Source organism: Ranitomeya variabilis, chromosome 6 (genome assembly GCF_051348905.1).
Source record: "Ranitomeya variabilis isolate aRanVar5 chromosome 6, aRanVar5.hap1, whole genome shotgun sequence".
Taxonomy (NCBI): domain Eukaryota; kingdom Metazoa; phylum Chordata; class Amphibia; order Anura; family Dendrobatidae; genus Ranitomeya; species Ranitomeya variabilis.
Genome location: NC_135237.1, coordinates 550,268,840 through 550,282,362, shown reverse-complemented (window position 1 = coordinate 550,282,362; position 13,523 = coordinate 550,268,840). Strand labels below are relative to the sequence as shown.

The 13,523-nt window shown below is 41.0% G+C and overlaps 1 protein-coding gene across 1 annotated transcript in view; it reads left to right on the top strand.

Moving 5' to 3' along the window:
• LOC143783063 (CMP-N-acetylneuraminate-beta-galactosamide-alpha-2,3-sialyltransferase 1-like) overlaps positions 1 to 12,265 on the top strand; it is a 59,866-nt gene extending 47,601 nt beyond the window's left edge. Inside the window, exons 4-6 of the mRNA XM_077271268.1 lie at positions 7,989 to 8,034; positions 8,575 to 8,694; positions 10,747 to 12,265. Coding sequence (XP_077127383.1) covers positions 7,989 to 8,034; positions 8,575 to 8,694; positions 10,747 to 10,920 — 340 coding nt within the window. The 3' untranslated portion in view covers positions 10,921 to 12,265. The remainder of the gene's footprint in view (positions 1 to 7,988; positions 8,035 to 8,574; positions 8,695 to 10,746) is intronic.
• The last annotated feature ends 1,258 nt before the right edge of the window (positions 12,266 to 13,523 follow it).

Below are 13,523 nucleotides of genomic sequence, written 5' to 3'. Positions count from 1 at the left end.
TTAAGTGCTCTGTGAATCTAGTTTTCAGCTTTCTTGTAGTGCACCCTATGTATGACAAATTACATTCTCTACAGTCAATTTTGTACACTACATTCTTTGAGTGACAATTAATAAAAAATTTTATTTGGAAAGTTTTGTTTTTATCCTTATCTTGGAATGTGTTATTTGTTAATGCGTACCTGCATGTACTGCACGCAGTGACACCACATTTGTAAAAGCCTTTACATTGTAACCATGTACTAGAAGCCGGCTGTGATTGAAAGAGACTAGGTGATAAAGAGCTGCCAATAGTTGGCGCTCTCCTGGCCACAATATTGAGCCCATCTTTGAGAATATCTGATAGTGAATCGTCTTCCTGCAATATAGGTAACCTTTTCAATATTATATTTTTAATTTCGTTGAACTGGCTGCTGTATTGGAAACAAACATATGGTTTCTTACTTTTACCTTCTCTTTCACTTTTATTCTCCCTATCTAGGGTTAAAAGACTATCTCTAGGTTTTTTATCCACTATTTTTTGTGCTCTATTTAGGGTCCAGTCAGGATACTGTCTTTCTTTTAGCTGCACTCTTAAGCCATCAAATTCCTCCTTTTTAGATATTTCACTACTACAGTTTCTCTTGTGCCGCGTATATTCTCCCACCGGAATTGACTTTATAGTATGTTTGGGGTGGCTACTCCTCGCATGTAACACAGTATTCCCACTGATGGGTTTTATGTGCGTCTTGCTGTCAACAATCTGATTTTCTACCCCCATCAAGTCTAGATCTAAAAATGAAATAGTACTTTTATTCCATTTGTGGGTGAATTTGATACCAAAATCGTTGCCGTTGATGTATCCAATGAAATCCGGTACGGCAGATACATCGCCACCCCAAATAATTAGGGTGTCATCGATGTATCTGCCGTACCAGACCATGGATCCGGCAAAGGGATTGTTCACACTGTAGATATATTTGCGTTCCCAATACGCCATAGTCAGATTTGCCAATGAGGGAGAATACTTAGCCCCCATTGGAACGCCTGTCCTCTGCTCATACACCGTATTTTCAAATGAAAAAATATTGTGTTTTAGAAGAAAAAAAGTGACTTGCAACACATAATTAATTAGATCCTGGGTATAGGAGCTGAATTTATTCCATTCTTATTCTTTGAATTTATCTTTGTATTAATCTTTGCATTGTTGATTGTTTTGTATGTATATTTATGATATGTCATTCAGTATTTTAACCACACTTGTGTGCAATTTCCGCAGCTGCGGCGAAGTTCATGTGTTCAGGACCTGTGCTAATAATCATGTGACCAGCATTGATCACTGGATTGGTCCATGAACACTAGATAACAATCATTGCAAATCTCAGAAAATCATGCATTGACTAAGATCGGGTACGATCGAAACGCGTCGCATGTACTCTGTACTTGGACTTTTGCGCTAAGGCAAGGACTGTTTGTACTACACCAATTTTTAATGGAGAAATAAAGCATTTGAATTTTATGGAGCTGGTACAAGAATATAACTACCATAATACTGCCCCCTATGTACAAGAATATAACTACTATAATATTGCCCCTATGTACAAGAATATAACTACTATAATACTGCCCCTATGTACAAGAATATAACTATAATACTGCTCCCTATGTACAAGAATATAACTGTTATAATACTGCTCCTATGTACAAGAATATAACTACCATAATACTGCCCTTATGTAAAAGAATATAACTACTATAATACTGCCCCTATGTACAAGAATATAACTACCATAATACTGCCCCTATGTACAAGAATATAACTACTATAATACTGCTCCCTATGTACCAGAATATAACTACTATAATACTGCTCCCTATGTACAAGAATATAACTATTATAATACTGCCCCTATGTACAAGAATATAACTACTATAATACTGCTCCTATGTACAAGAATATAACTACTATAATACTGCTCCCTATGTACAAGTATATAACTACTATAATACTGCCCCTATGTACAAGAATATAACTACTATAATACTGCTCCTATGTACAAGAATATAACTACTATAATACTGCCCCTATGTACAAGAATATAACTACTATAATACTGCTCCTATGTACAAGAATATAACTACTATAATACTGATCCTATGTACAAGAATATAACTACTATAATACTGCTCCTATGTACAAGAATATAACTACTATAATACTGCTCCTATGTACAAGAATATAACTACTATAATACTGCCCCTATGTACAAGAATATAACTACTATAATACTGCTCCTATGTACAAGAATATAACTACTATAATACTGCCCCTATGTACAAGAATATAACTACTATAATACTGCCCCTATGTACAAGAATATAACTACTATAATACTGCTCCTATGTACAAGAATATAACTACTATAATACCGCTCCTATGTACAAGTATATTGGTATCATTATCTCTGGCCTCGTGTTAGTTTTGTGTCTGTGATCTTCTCTAATGGTCGGCTTGTGCAGACGTCGTCCCTGCGGCTTTGTGGCATTACCAGTGGCATCGGGATGGGCCATAACTGGCTGATCTGGTTCATGCAGAGTTGATGGATGGAGCTGGTATCGGTGTACAGTTTTGTTAGCAGGTGGCATTTCTCTTTTTGTCCCTGTTCTCCAGCCTCAGCCTCAGTGGAGTGGATGTGGATTGCTGATAGCGGTTTTAGAATAACTGTACTAGACATCAACTGCAGTAGTTTATCTCATAAGATCAAGGAATGTTTTCAGATCTAATCCACAATATCAATTGTCGACATAAATGGAATGATTGTGTAATGGGGTCTTGTGTTGGTGTTGGATCAGTCCTGATTTAGAATCTGATGATGAGCTAGTGGTACGCGGTCATTGGGGCCCATGATTGCAGTGTGGCACATGTTTCTTACAGTGTACTTTTATTTCTGGTGACGGTTTGACAATGACAAGCTGTCATGTGTGCACAACGAATACCACTATTTCTGACCATTATATGACTTGCATCCTGCATTTTTCACCAGTTTCCCCTCTGCATACTCCTATCTCTAATTTCGAGTTGTCTCTGAGTTAGTGGGTGAAGACTAGCTCATACAATGTCTCCCATACTCAGCGCACACAGACATGAGGGATTCCTGTTCTCCCGTCACTATGTAGCACAAGTTCAGAAGCATCAACAGCCTAGAAAACATAATATAGCCGTACTGAGCAGTGTAGCTGTGAATCCAGCTCCGGGGAGAGAAAAAATTACTTCTTAGAACAAAGCAGTTGGATTCTTGGGTTTGTGTCTCTCTTTCACTGCTCCTTTTTCCTACTTGGGTTGTTACTTTTATGGGTGCTAGTTGGTTATAGGGATACGGTGTCTTGGTACATTCAGCCGGTGTATTAGTGCATTCAGGCCTGCTCCTTGGTGCGTCCCTGCCAGTGTTTGGTGCATCAATCTGGTGTCATGGTGTGCATCCATTTTGTGTCTTGGTGTCCCTGCTTTTGTCTTGGTGTATCCAGTCTTGTGCCTCGGTGTTTCTGCCCCTGTGACTCTGTACGTCCGCTTCTTTGTTTTGATGCATCAATCTTGAGTGTTGGTGTTCATGCCCATGTTTTGGTGAGTCCAAGCCTTTTTCTCGGTGTGTTCTTGCCTGTGTCTTGGTGTATCCATCCTGTCTCTTGGTGTTCATACCTGTGTTTTGGTGCATCCCTGCCTCTGTCTTGGTGTATTTTGGACATAAAAACATTTTGCAAGTAGGTTTTATTAACATTTTTACGCAATTGGCTGCAGAATGAGTAAACTGAGAATCTATCAGTGAGCTCCTTCTGTCAAGGAGTTTATAAATCTTGTCTCTGTCATTTCCTGGATCCTCTGTCCTGATTTTTGAGCACAGAACACATCAAAGTTGAGGTCAACTTTTATGGTTTTCCATAAGTAGGACTAGCCCGGCATTGCCCAGACATAGTAAATAACTGTGGTTAGTTAGTTGGCAGTTCCAACTCTTGAACAGGCCACGTAAAGTTGACAATGAGAAAAGCATGGAGATTGCAAATCGATCCCTACTACTTTCATGGACTGTCCCTGAGCCTTGTTAATGGACATCGCAAATGGCAGTCGCACTGGATACTGGAGGTGTTTAAAATCAAAAGGCAAATCAGATGGAATGAGAGGAATTCTTGGAATGAAAATGTCCTCTCCTGTCAAAATGGTTGCTTCAATTACATGTGTAAACAGCTTCTTAATCAAGAGTTTTGTTCCATTACACAGCTTTGGTGGATCTAAATTTCTCAACAGCAGAATAGGTGCTCCAAGTTTTAGAAAACGTTTACACGGGCTGTGTATCTAATCCTATCCTGTGTGATACTATCTGCTGAGCTGTGTATCTAATCCTATCCTGTGTGATACTGACTGCTGAGCTGTGTATCTAATCCTATCCTGTGTGATACTATCTGCTGAGCCGTGTATCTAATCCTATCCTGTGTGATACTGACTGCTGAGCTGTGTATCTAATCCTATCCTGTGTGATACTATCTGCTGAGCCGTGTATCTAATCCTATCCTGTGTGATACTGACTGCTGAGCTGTGTATCTAATCCTATCCTGTGTGATACTGACTGCTGAGCTGTGTATCTAATCCTATCCTGTGTGATACTATCTGCTGAGCTGTGTATCTAATCCTATCCTGTGTGATACTGACTGCTGAGCTGTGTATCTAATCCTATCCTGTGTGATACTATCTGCTGAGCTGTGTATCTAATCCTATCCTGTGTGATACTATCTGCTGAGTGGGCGGGGTTATGTGTAGTGGGCGTGGTTTGATACATAGACACACACATACATACCTACACTCAGCTTTATATATATAGTTGACAGCGCTGTCCAACTTCATTGACACTTATGGCCAAATGTACATGTTTTTGTCTCCCCTAGTGGTCATAGAGATCATTACAACTTGAATTTTCTTTTTTAAATATTTAAAAAAAATGTATTTGTTTTATCGATGGCTTTTTGTGGATGCATGAAGAAAAAATAATTATAATTTCTGTTCTATTTTTTCCTTTTTTGTAAACTTATTAGTTTTTAAAATTAAATTGCTTGTGCCAGGGGGGTGTAGCTATAAGGCCTCCTTCACACGTCCTGATAATTCCGGTATTGGAAAAAACAGTACCAGTGAGAGACGTGTGTCCTATAGTGTTATGTATAAAAGATGTTCAAAGATAGAAAGAGTGATGAGGGACATGACAGATACAGTTAGGTCCATATATATTTGGACAGAGACAACATTTTTCTAATTTTGGTTATAGACATTACCACAATGAATTTTAAACAAAACAATTCAGATGCAGTTGAACTTCAGACTTTCAGCTTTCATTTGAGGGTATCCACATTAAAATTGGATGAAGGGTTTAGGAGTTTCAGCTTCTTAACATGTGCCACCCTGTTTTTAAAGGGACCAAAAGTAATTGGACAGATTCAATAATTGTAAATAAAATGTTCATTTTTAGTACTTGGTTGAAAACCCTTTGTTGGCAATGACTGCCTGAAGTCTTGAACTCATGGACATCACCAGACGCTGTGTTTCCTCCTTTTTGATGCTCTGCCAGGCCTTCACTGCGGTGGTCTTCAGTTGCTGTTTGTTTGTGGCCTTTCTGTGTGAAGTTTAGTCTTTAACAAGTGAAATGCTCCTCAATTGGGCTGAGATCAGGTGACTGACTTGGCCATTCAGGAATATTCCACTTCTTTGCTTTAATAATCTCCTGAGTTGCTTTGACTTTATGTTTTGGTCATTGTCCATCTGTAGGATGAAACGACGACCAATCAGTTTGGCTGCATTTGGCTGGATCTGAGCACACAGTATGGCGGTTCTGAATACCTCAGAATTCATTCGGCTCCTTCTGTCCTGTGTCACATCATCAATAAACACTAGTGACCCAGTGCCACTGGCAGCCATGCATGCCCAAGCCATCACTCTGCCTCCGCCGTGTTTTACAGATGATGTGGTATGCTTTGGATCATGAGCTGTACCACGCCTTCACCATACTTTTCTCTTTCCATCATTCTGGTAGAGGTTGATCTTGGTTTCATCTGTCCATAGAATGTTCTTCCAGAACTGTGCTGGCTTTTTTAGATGTTTTTAGCCTTTTTCTTCTTGATGCTTATGAGTGGCTTGCACCGTGCAGTGAACCCTATGTATTTACTTTCATGCAGTCTTCTCTTTATGGTAGATTTGGATATTGATACGCCGACCTCCTGGAGAGTGTTGGTCACTTGGTTGGCTGTTGTGAAGGGGTTTCTCTTCACCATGGAGATTATTCTGCGATCATCCACCACTGTTGTCTTCCGTGGGAGCCCAGGTCTGTTTGCATTGATGAGTTCACCAGTGCTTTCTTTCTTTCTCAGGATGTACCAAACTGTAGATTTTGCCACTCCTAATATTGTAGCAATTTCTCGGATGGTTTTTTTCTGTTTTCGCAGCTTAAGGATGGCTTGTTTCACCTGCATGGAGAGCTCCTTTACCGCATGTTTACTTCACAGCAAAACCTTCCAAATGCAAGCACCACACCTCAAATCAACTCCAGGCCTTTTATCTGCTTAGTTGAGAATGACATAATGAAGGGATTGCCCACACCTGTCCATGAAATAGCCTTGGAGTCAATTGTCCAATTACTTTTGGTCCCTTTAAAAACAGGGTAGTACATGTTAAGGAGCTGAAACTCCTAAACCCTTCATCCAATTTTAATGTGGATACCCTCAAATGAAAGCTGAAAGTCTGAACTACAACTGCATCTGGATTGTTTTGTTTAAAATTCATTGTGGTAATGTCTATAACCAAAATTAGAAAAATGTTGTCTCTGTCCAAATATATATGGACCTAACTGTAGATACAGGCGCTTCTCACAAAATTAGAATATCATCAAAAAGTTAATTTATTTCAGTTCTTCAATACAAAAAGTGAATCTCGTATATTCTATAGAGTCATTACACACAGAGGGATCTATGTCAAGTGTTTATTTCTGTTAATGTTGATGATTACGGCTTACAGCCAATTAAAACCCAAAAGTCATTATCTCAGTAAATTAGAATACTTTATAACACCAGCTTGAAAAAATGATTTTAAATTCGAAATGTTGGCCTACTGAAATGTATGTTCAGTAAATGCACTCAATACTTGGTCGCGGCTCCTTTTGCATCAGTTACTGCATCAATGCGGCGTGGCATGGAGGTGATCAGCCTGTGGCACTGCTGAGGGGTTATGGAAGCCCAGGTTGCTTTGATAGCAGCCTTCAGCTCGTCTGCATTGTTGGGTCTGGTGTCTCTCATCTTCCTCCTGACAATACTCCATAGATTCTCTATGGGGTTAAGGTCAGGAGAGTTTGCTGCCAATCAAGCCCACTGATACTGTTGTTTGTAAACCAGATATTGGTACATTTGGTAGTGTGGACAGGGGCCAAGTCCTGCTGGAGAATTAAATGTCCATCTCCAAAAAGCTTGTGGGCAGAGGGAAGCATGCTTTCCCCTGCCAACGGATAATTTCATTCGGGTACGTGTCACACGGATGCCATTTGTGTGTACATGTGCAGCATGCGTCTCCTCCATGATAACTCTGATGCACACTACATTAAACTATTCTATGCTGCATTCATTTTCTGCATGGGATCCTCCACAGATCTTACCGATTATGTTGGAAAGGAATCGGAAGCAATTTTTTATGTCTGTCCTGCAATGCCTGACTTCTCCAGCAGAGGTCAGTGTTTCTATGCAGTTTTTGCTTTCTACCAGAAGAGGGCAGCATTGTCTGTCCTTATAATTGCGTGATGTCATCCATCATATCAAAACAACCAAAACAATCCCGTTCGATGATGTCATCATGGAGAACTTCTTTATAGCTGAATAATTAGGCAGAAATGCTCTTCAGGAGTCTGGAAAAAAACAAGTGTCACATTTACAGCTGGATTTTGTAATGGGCTTATACTAATACTAGTATTGCATTTCTTTTCTTTTTCCAGCACTTATGCTCCAGTGCCACGAAAGATCAAAGTCAACAAAGACAAGGTGAGCCCGAATGTGGATTTATGAGCCGCATTGTGATGAATGGGTGATTTCTAGTGGCGCACTATTTAAGTGCACCCCTTATGGACAGAATCCTCATTATCCCTCAAAAACACTAAAGGGTCCAGAGGATCCTGCTAAAGATGACAAAATGTGCAATAAAAAGATGTAAAAAATGCACGTTGGTCCTTGTGGGGTGCACTTATATAGTGCTACCCTAAGCATAATAGTACCCAGCGAGACTCCGCATATAAAGTTGCACTGTTTTGCAGTAACATTCCCTGCTCCATCTCGGTGTCAGTATTCACTGTCATTCTAGTATTCTATTCATGCACCAGAAAGACCAGGATGAACAGTCCTACAAGCTTCACCATAGTCTGTACTTGAGTTGTGGGACCTATCTATAAATTGTTATAGTTTATTGTTCTTCATTACTTTGATATTTGTAATAAAGTTTTATAAAAATAAATAAATAAAAAATCAATAATTAACTTCAACCTGGGAATGGAAAGTGTATTTATTTTTCCTTTTTCTTTTGGACAGATTCTTGTCTACCACCCGGAATTTATGAAATACATATATGACAGTTGGTTACGTCACCACGGCCGCTACCCGTCTACCGGAATCATGAGCGTCATATTTGCTCTTCACGTCTGCGATCAGGTAGGACTCTTATACCTGGCATGTTATGCCGAACTTAAAGGGATATTCTCAAGTTTTGGAAGTTTTCCCAGATCCATAGGATGGAGGATAACTTCCTGGTCACTGGGGGTCCGACCTCTAGAGAGACCCCGAGCTCTTGAGATGAAGCAGTGGTTGATCGTGCCCGTTCCTACTCCTTTCATTCTCGTAGAAGTCCTGATGATCAGCCAAGAGCAGCTCTTGGCAATCTCTGGCTGTCTCTTTAAGAATGAATGGAGTGGTATTGTAAAAGGCTGGGCGAGGGCCGTAGTCGTTGCTGAGAACAACTGGTTACGCGCACCCTGGCCCCCAGTTACATGTAAACAATGTCCCTTCTGCAGCATACCTTTCGCTTCACCCTCTGCACCATTTGAGTCCCATCAGGCAGGCTGACGTTCCGCTGCTTCCGTTGTACAATAAGAGGCAGAGTCCTTTACAAACTTAAAACGATGAACTTTATTATTTGCTTGTCGCAGCATATTCTTGACAGTTACATCATCAACATTAGGTTCCAAAGAGTTCCCGTTCTCTGCTGTCCCTACGCTTTCTCCTAAGTCATGCAGTACATTACGGGGTCGTATCACCTCCTGCGATAACACAGCATCCTCCCTGTGCGAGCTCACGACACATGAGTGTTCTCTTGCCCGTTTCGCCCCGGTACGGAGGGCGTCAGCCCATGCAATGATCTGCCATGTGATGAGCGACCTGTGTACCTGTACTGGTCAAGGACCACTTCTCTTGCTTCTGTCCCGATCTGTGGTTACACTGCTGCCTCAGCTGTACTTGCTGTCCATCTGGACTCTGAATGGCTGGGTATAACACTTGAATGTTGCGGAGCTGTCTGCCCAGCCCGGGCACTAGGCCCCTACTAACTCTAAACAGGAAGACACTTTCCTCTTGACACAGACAGCCCTTCCTACATAACTCTGTATAATTATATAATAATCCGAAAAAAGGAGTCATAGAGTTGTCATTAGAGGTACAAAAAAGTAACATGTTTATTAACAACCATTAATCTAAAATGCCAATAGTAAGATACATACTCAGGGTCAAAACAAAATAATGCTGTGAATCATGGAAACAGGTAACAATAATCCACAGTGCACACCTCCAGTATACGCCTAGCGAGCCCAGGTAAAAACAGTAGGTAAGTGGCAATACCAACTTACTAATCCCACCCAAAACACATGTACGGTGAAGGACTATCAGTATGTACAAAACCGGGCCTCACCCATATTAGACGTGGTGTGTACCAGTGGAGATCGCCAGCCCCTACGCGCGTTTCGCGTAGGCTTCTTCGGGGGGCTGTCATAACTCTGTATAATATTGTCCCCCATCCAGTGTCCGACTAAGTGTACTACACTTTCCCTATCAATGCTAAACCAAATAAATACATATCTTTTTCAAAGCAACATACTATGTACATAGCAGCATGACTTACTACACACCTTTAAGGAGGTAGGGATGTGGCACCCCCTTACAGTATTGCGCATGATCGACCTCCATGAACTTCTAGGACTTTCTGCAATTTTGAGTCAACATGGTCTAGGAACCAGAGATGGAGTAAATCCCTAACCAAAATTTAGCCCCAGTGATCTTTTTGGAAAATTTTAGTTTTAATCAAATGTGATCTGTCAGCACAAAATAACTGTTCAAACCAAGCACAGATGCTCGTTCCACCTTTCACGAGGCCAAATCTCCCTCCTACTTGTTTTGCGTCTATCTCCAACCTCCTCCTCGATTGAAAGCTTTGGCTTTATGGAGCAAGAGAAGGGCAGACGTTGATGAAAAACAAGTACGTGGGGAGGTGCACTGAAATGGTCGGCCACGTCAGGGGTTCACCGAGCACCTGGGCTTGGTTTGAACAGTCGTTTTGTGCCGACAGATTGCCTTTTAGAACTTCAGTAAGTTCCTTAAAAGCCAAAAAGACACCAAAAATCAGGATTGGTGCAGTAGGAGGGAGTCGGTTTAGTTAAATGAAGAATAATGTAATTTTTATAATTTAGTTTTTTATTTTTGAACCTGTTTTCACAGGTGGATTTGTACGGATTTGGTGCCAACAGTATAGGAAATTGGCATCATTACTGGGAGAACAACAAAGCGGCCGGAGCCTTCAGAAAAACTGGCGTCCATAACGCAGACTTTGAAGCTGAAATTATAGGAAACCTTACTTCTGTTAACAAAATCAAAGTTTACAGAGGCAGATGACCCAGCTGAGGACAATATACGGCGGATTGGCCTGGATACGGTGTCCATATTTATGGTGTTCTGGAAGATAGTGGGGAATTTGGTGTTTATGCAATGAGTTTTAATTGAAAAGTTTTCATTATGGAAAATAAAAACTTATGGGGACACGGAAATGGGGCAAACCAGGTGGATGGGGGCTCTCTGAATAGTTGGAGGATTATTCAAGGAGAGGTGGACACATCATGAGTGGTCAAAAGGTTCAAGGACACATTGTTCTTCTGAAGACCACCATAGCGAGATGATCCATTGGGAACTCTCTGGACTCATCTAGTTTTATTACAATCATGGCTGGTATTACAAGTCTAAAGACATATTGTTCTTCTGAAGACCACTGGAGGGAGATAATCCATTGGGAACCTGCGTGGATTCAAATCTAGGTTTATCACTATCATGGCTGGTCTTAAAAGTCCAAGGACACATTGCTCTTCTGAAGACCACCGGAGAGACATGATCCATTAGAGGTCCCGTGGACACAACAGCTCGTCTTAAAAGTCCAAAGATCCATTCTTCTTGTTCTGAAGACCACCTAAAAGAGATGATCCGACAAGATCCGTGAGGAATCTTACTCATGTTCTAGATACATAGAATGTCAGGTTCGAGAAGATTTCCAACATTTTTGGTCTCAAAATCAGGAGGACCATCCGAATGCAATGTATGTGTTGAGTCCAAAACCAGGACCAACTGGACCTTCTCTTTCTTGACCTTTTTTTTAAGTCTACAACTAAAATTGGGTGAATCAGTGGTCTGGTTAAAGACTCACATATTGAAATATTTGTACTTTTTTCATCTTGTACACGATTTCATATTATTAATTTTTGATAATCTCTTTTCTTTTTCATATTGTGGCTGATAAAAAAAGGTCTTAATCATGAAAAATATTTTCAACGTTTCTTTTTTTTTTAGGTTGAAAATTGCTAAAAAAAAAGTTTTACAGTCACGAGGCAATTGCCCAATATTTAGGAAAATAAATTGGTCTTTTTGATTTAAAAACTTTTCTGTTTGTGTGACTACCTCAGCGAAATTGTTATTTATTGCTTATAGTCAATTTTCAAGGAAACCATGGAGGTATTTTTGTGTTTTCTTGTTTTTTTTTTTGCCAAAATGCAACTGGTGAATAGGGAATGGTACACATAATTTATTTATAGGGCCTTATTTTAAATTGGGATTTTAGTTGGAAAATGGATAGAACATTATATCCTCCTATTTAGAACTTTTAATATTTTAATTTTTTTTTTACTTGCAGTATGGCTTTGAATTTGTTTACTTAAATAAAAATAAATTGAAATATATTTTTTTGTTTGTTCTTGATTGGGAGTTAGAGCTATCTCTAAAGTTTACTACCAAGAGAGAGTTGCCTGTGTAAAAAAATGTGCAAAAAACCCCACAAAATTTCAAAGGTTTTATTTTATTTTTTAATTTACCGTAATTTAATTTAGTGCCATTGTTAGGAAATAGTATGTTAGGGGTCGAGTTCCCGCCTCTGCACAGGGGGAATCTCAGGAGATGTCAGTCCCAGCGTCTCGCTCAGTCTGACTCGGTACAAAGAGTTACTGCTGCTTTTCCTGCTTCTGCCATGAAAGTCAGTGCTGGGCAGCGGCAAGCAGACGCTTCAGGGACTAAGTCCTGCTTTTCTCGTTCTGAGCATGCCCAGAGTAAGATCTCTCAGTGGAGATCGAGGGTCACATGATCAGATACTGCAGCTAAGGCCATTGGTCCTTCAGGAAGGTCCTGTGGTGCTCACGCTCTGTGGCAGCCTCTCATTGGTCCTTCTAGGAAGGTCCTGTACGTGCTGCAACTATTTAAGGCTTGCATGGCCGCACGGCCATGCGCTAGTATTGTTCTATGTTTTGTACTTTGCGCCAGTGTGGTCATGTAAGATTGTGTTCAGGGACCCGGCTGAAATAAGCCCCTAGAATGCTGGCACCTCCGGCGAGGAGATTTTGTGTGAATGTATTCAGGGACCCGGCTGAAATAAGCCCCTAGAATGCTGGCACCTCCGGCGAGGAGTTTGTGTGCATGCATGACCACTGACTGCTCTCAGTTGAGTAGTTAGCCTGTGCCACTGTGAAGGGCGCAGTGCTTTGAGTTTTGGCTACTCTGTGAAGTAACAGGGTTAGCTCATACCGCCATATAGTTCCGCCGTTTGCTAGCAGCAGGTTCTCCTGCACGGTGGACCCCGGGCTGCGAACCCATCTATTATAATAAAACCTCTAGGACTTAGGACTCCTTCTGGTCCTAATTCCTCTTTACTGTATTCCCGTTGTTCACTGGTTAGTTCTGCTCTTAGGAGTCTGCCAGGATCCCATCCCTGACAGGTCCTCTCACTAGCTCTTCCCAGTTACTTCTCTCCCAGTCTTCCTGTCCAACCCCCAGTTTTACCAGAGTGTGAGGAGTGGCCTACTAGATAGAACCACCCCCCCTGGTGGCCGGAGTGTGAAGTGTAGTGTGAGTGTTACCTGGTCAGAGAAACTCCTTTAGTGCAATCAGACGTAACATCACTCCCCTTAGTGGCAGAGCGACATTACTGCAACGACCAGGACTCTGGGGCGCTGCACTCCCCCCCC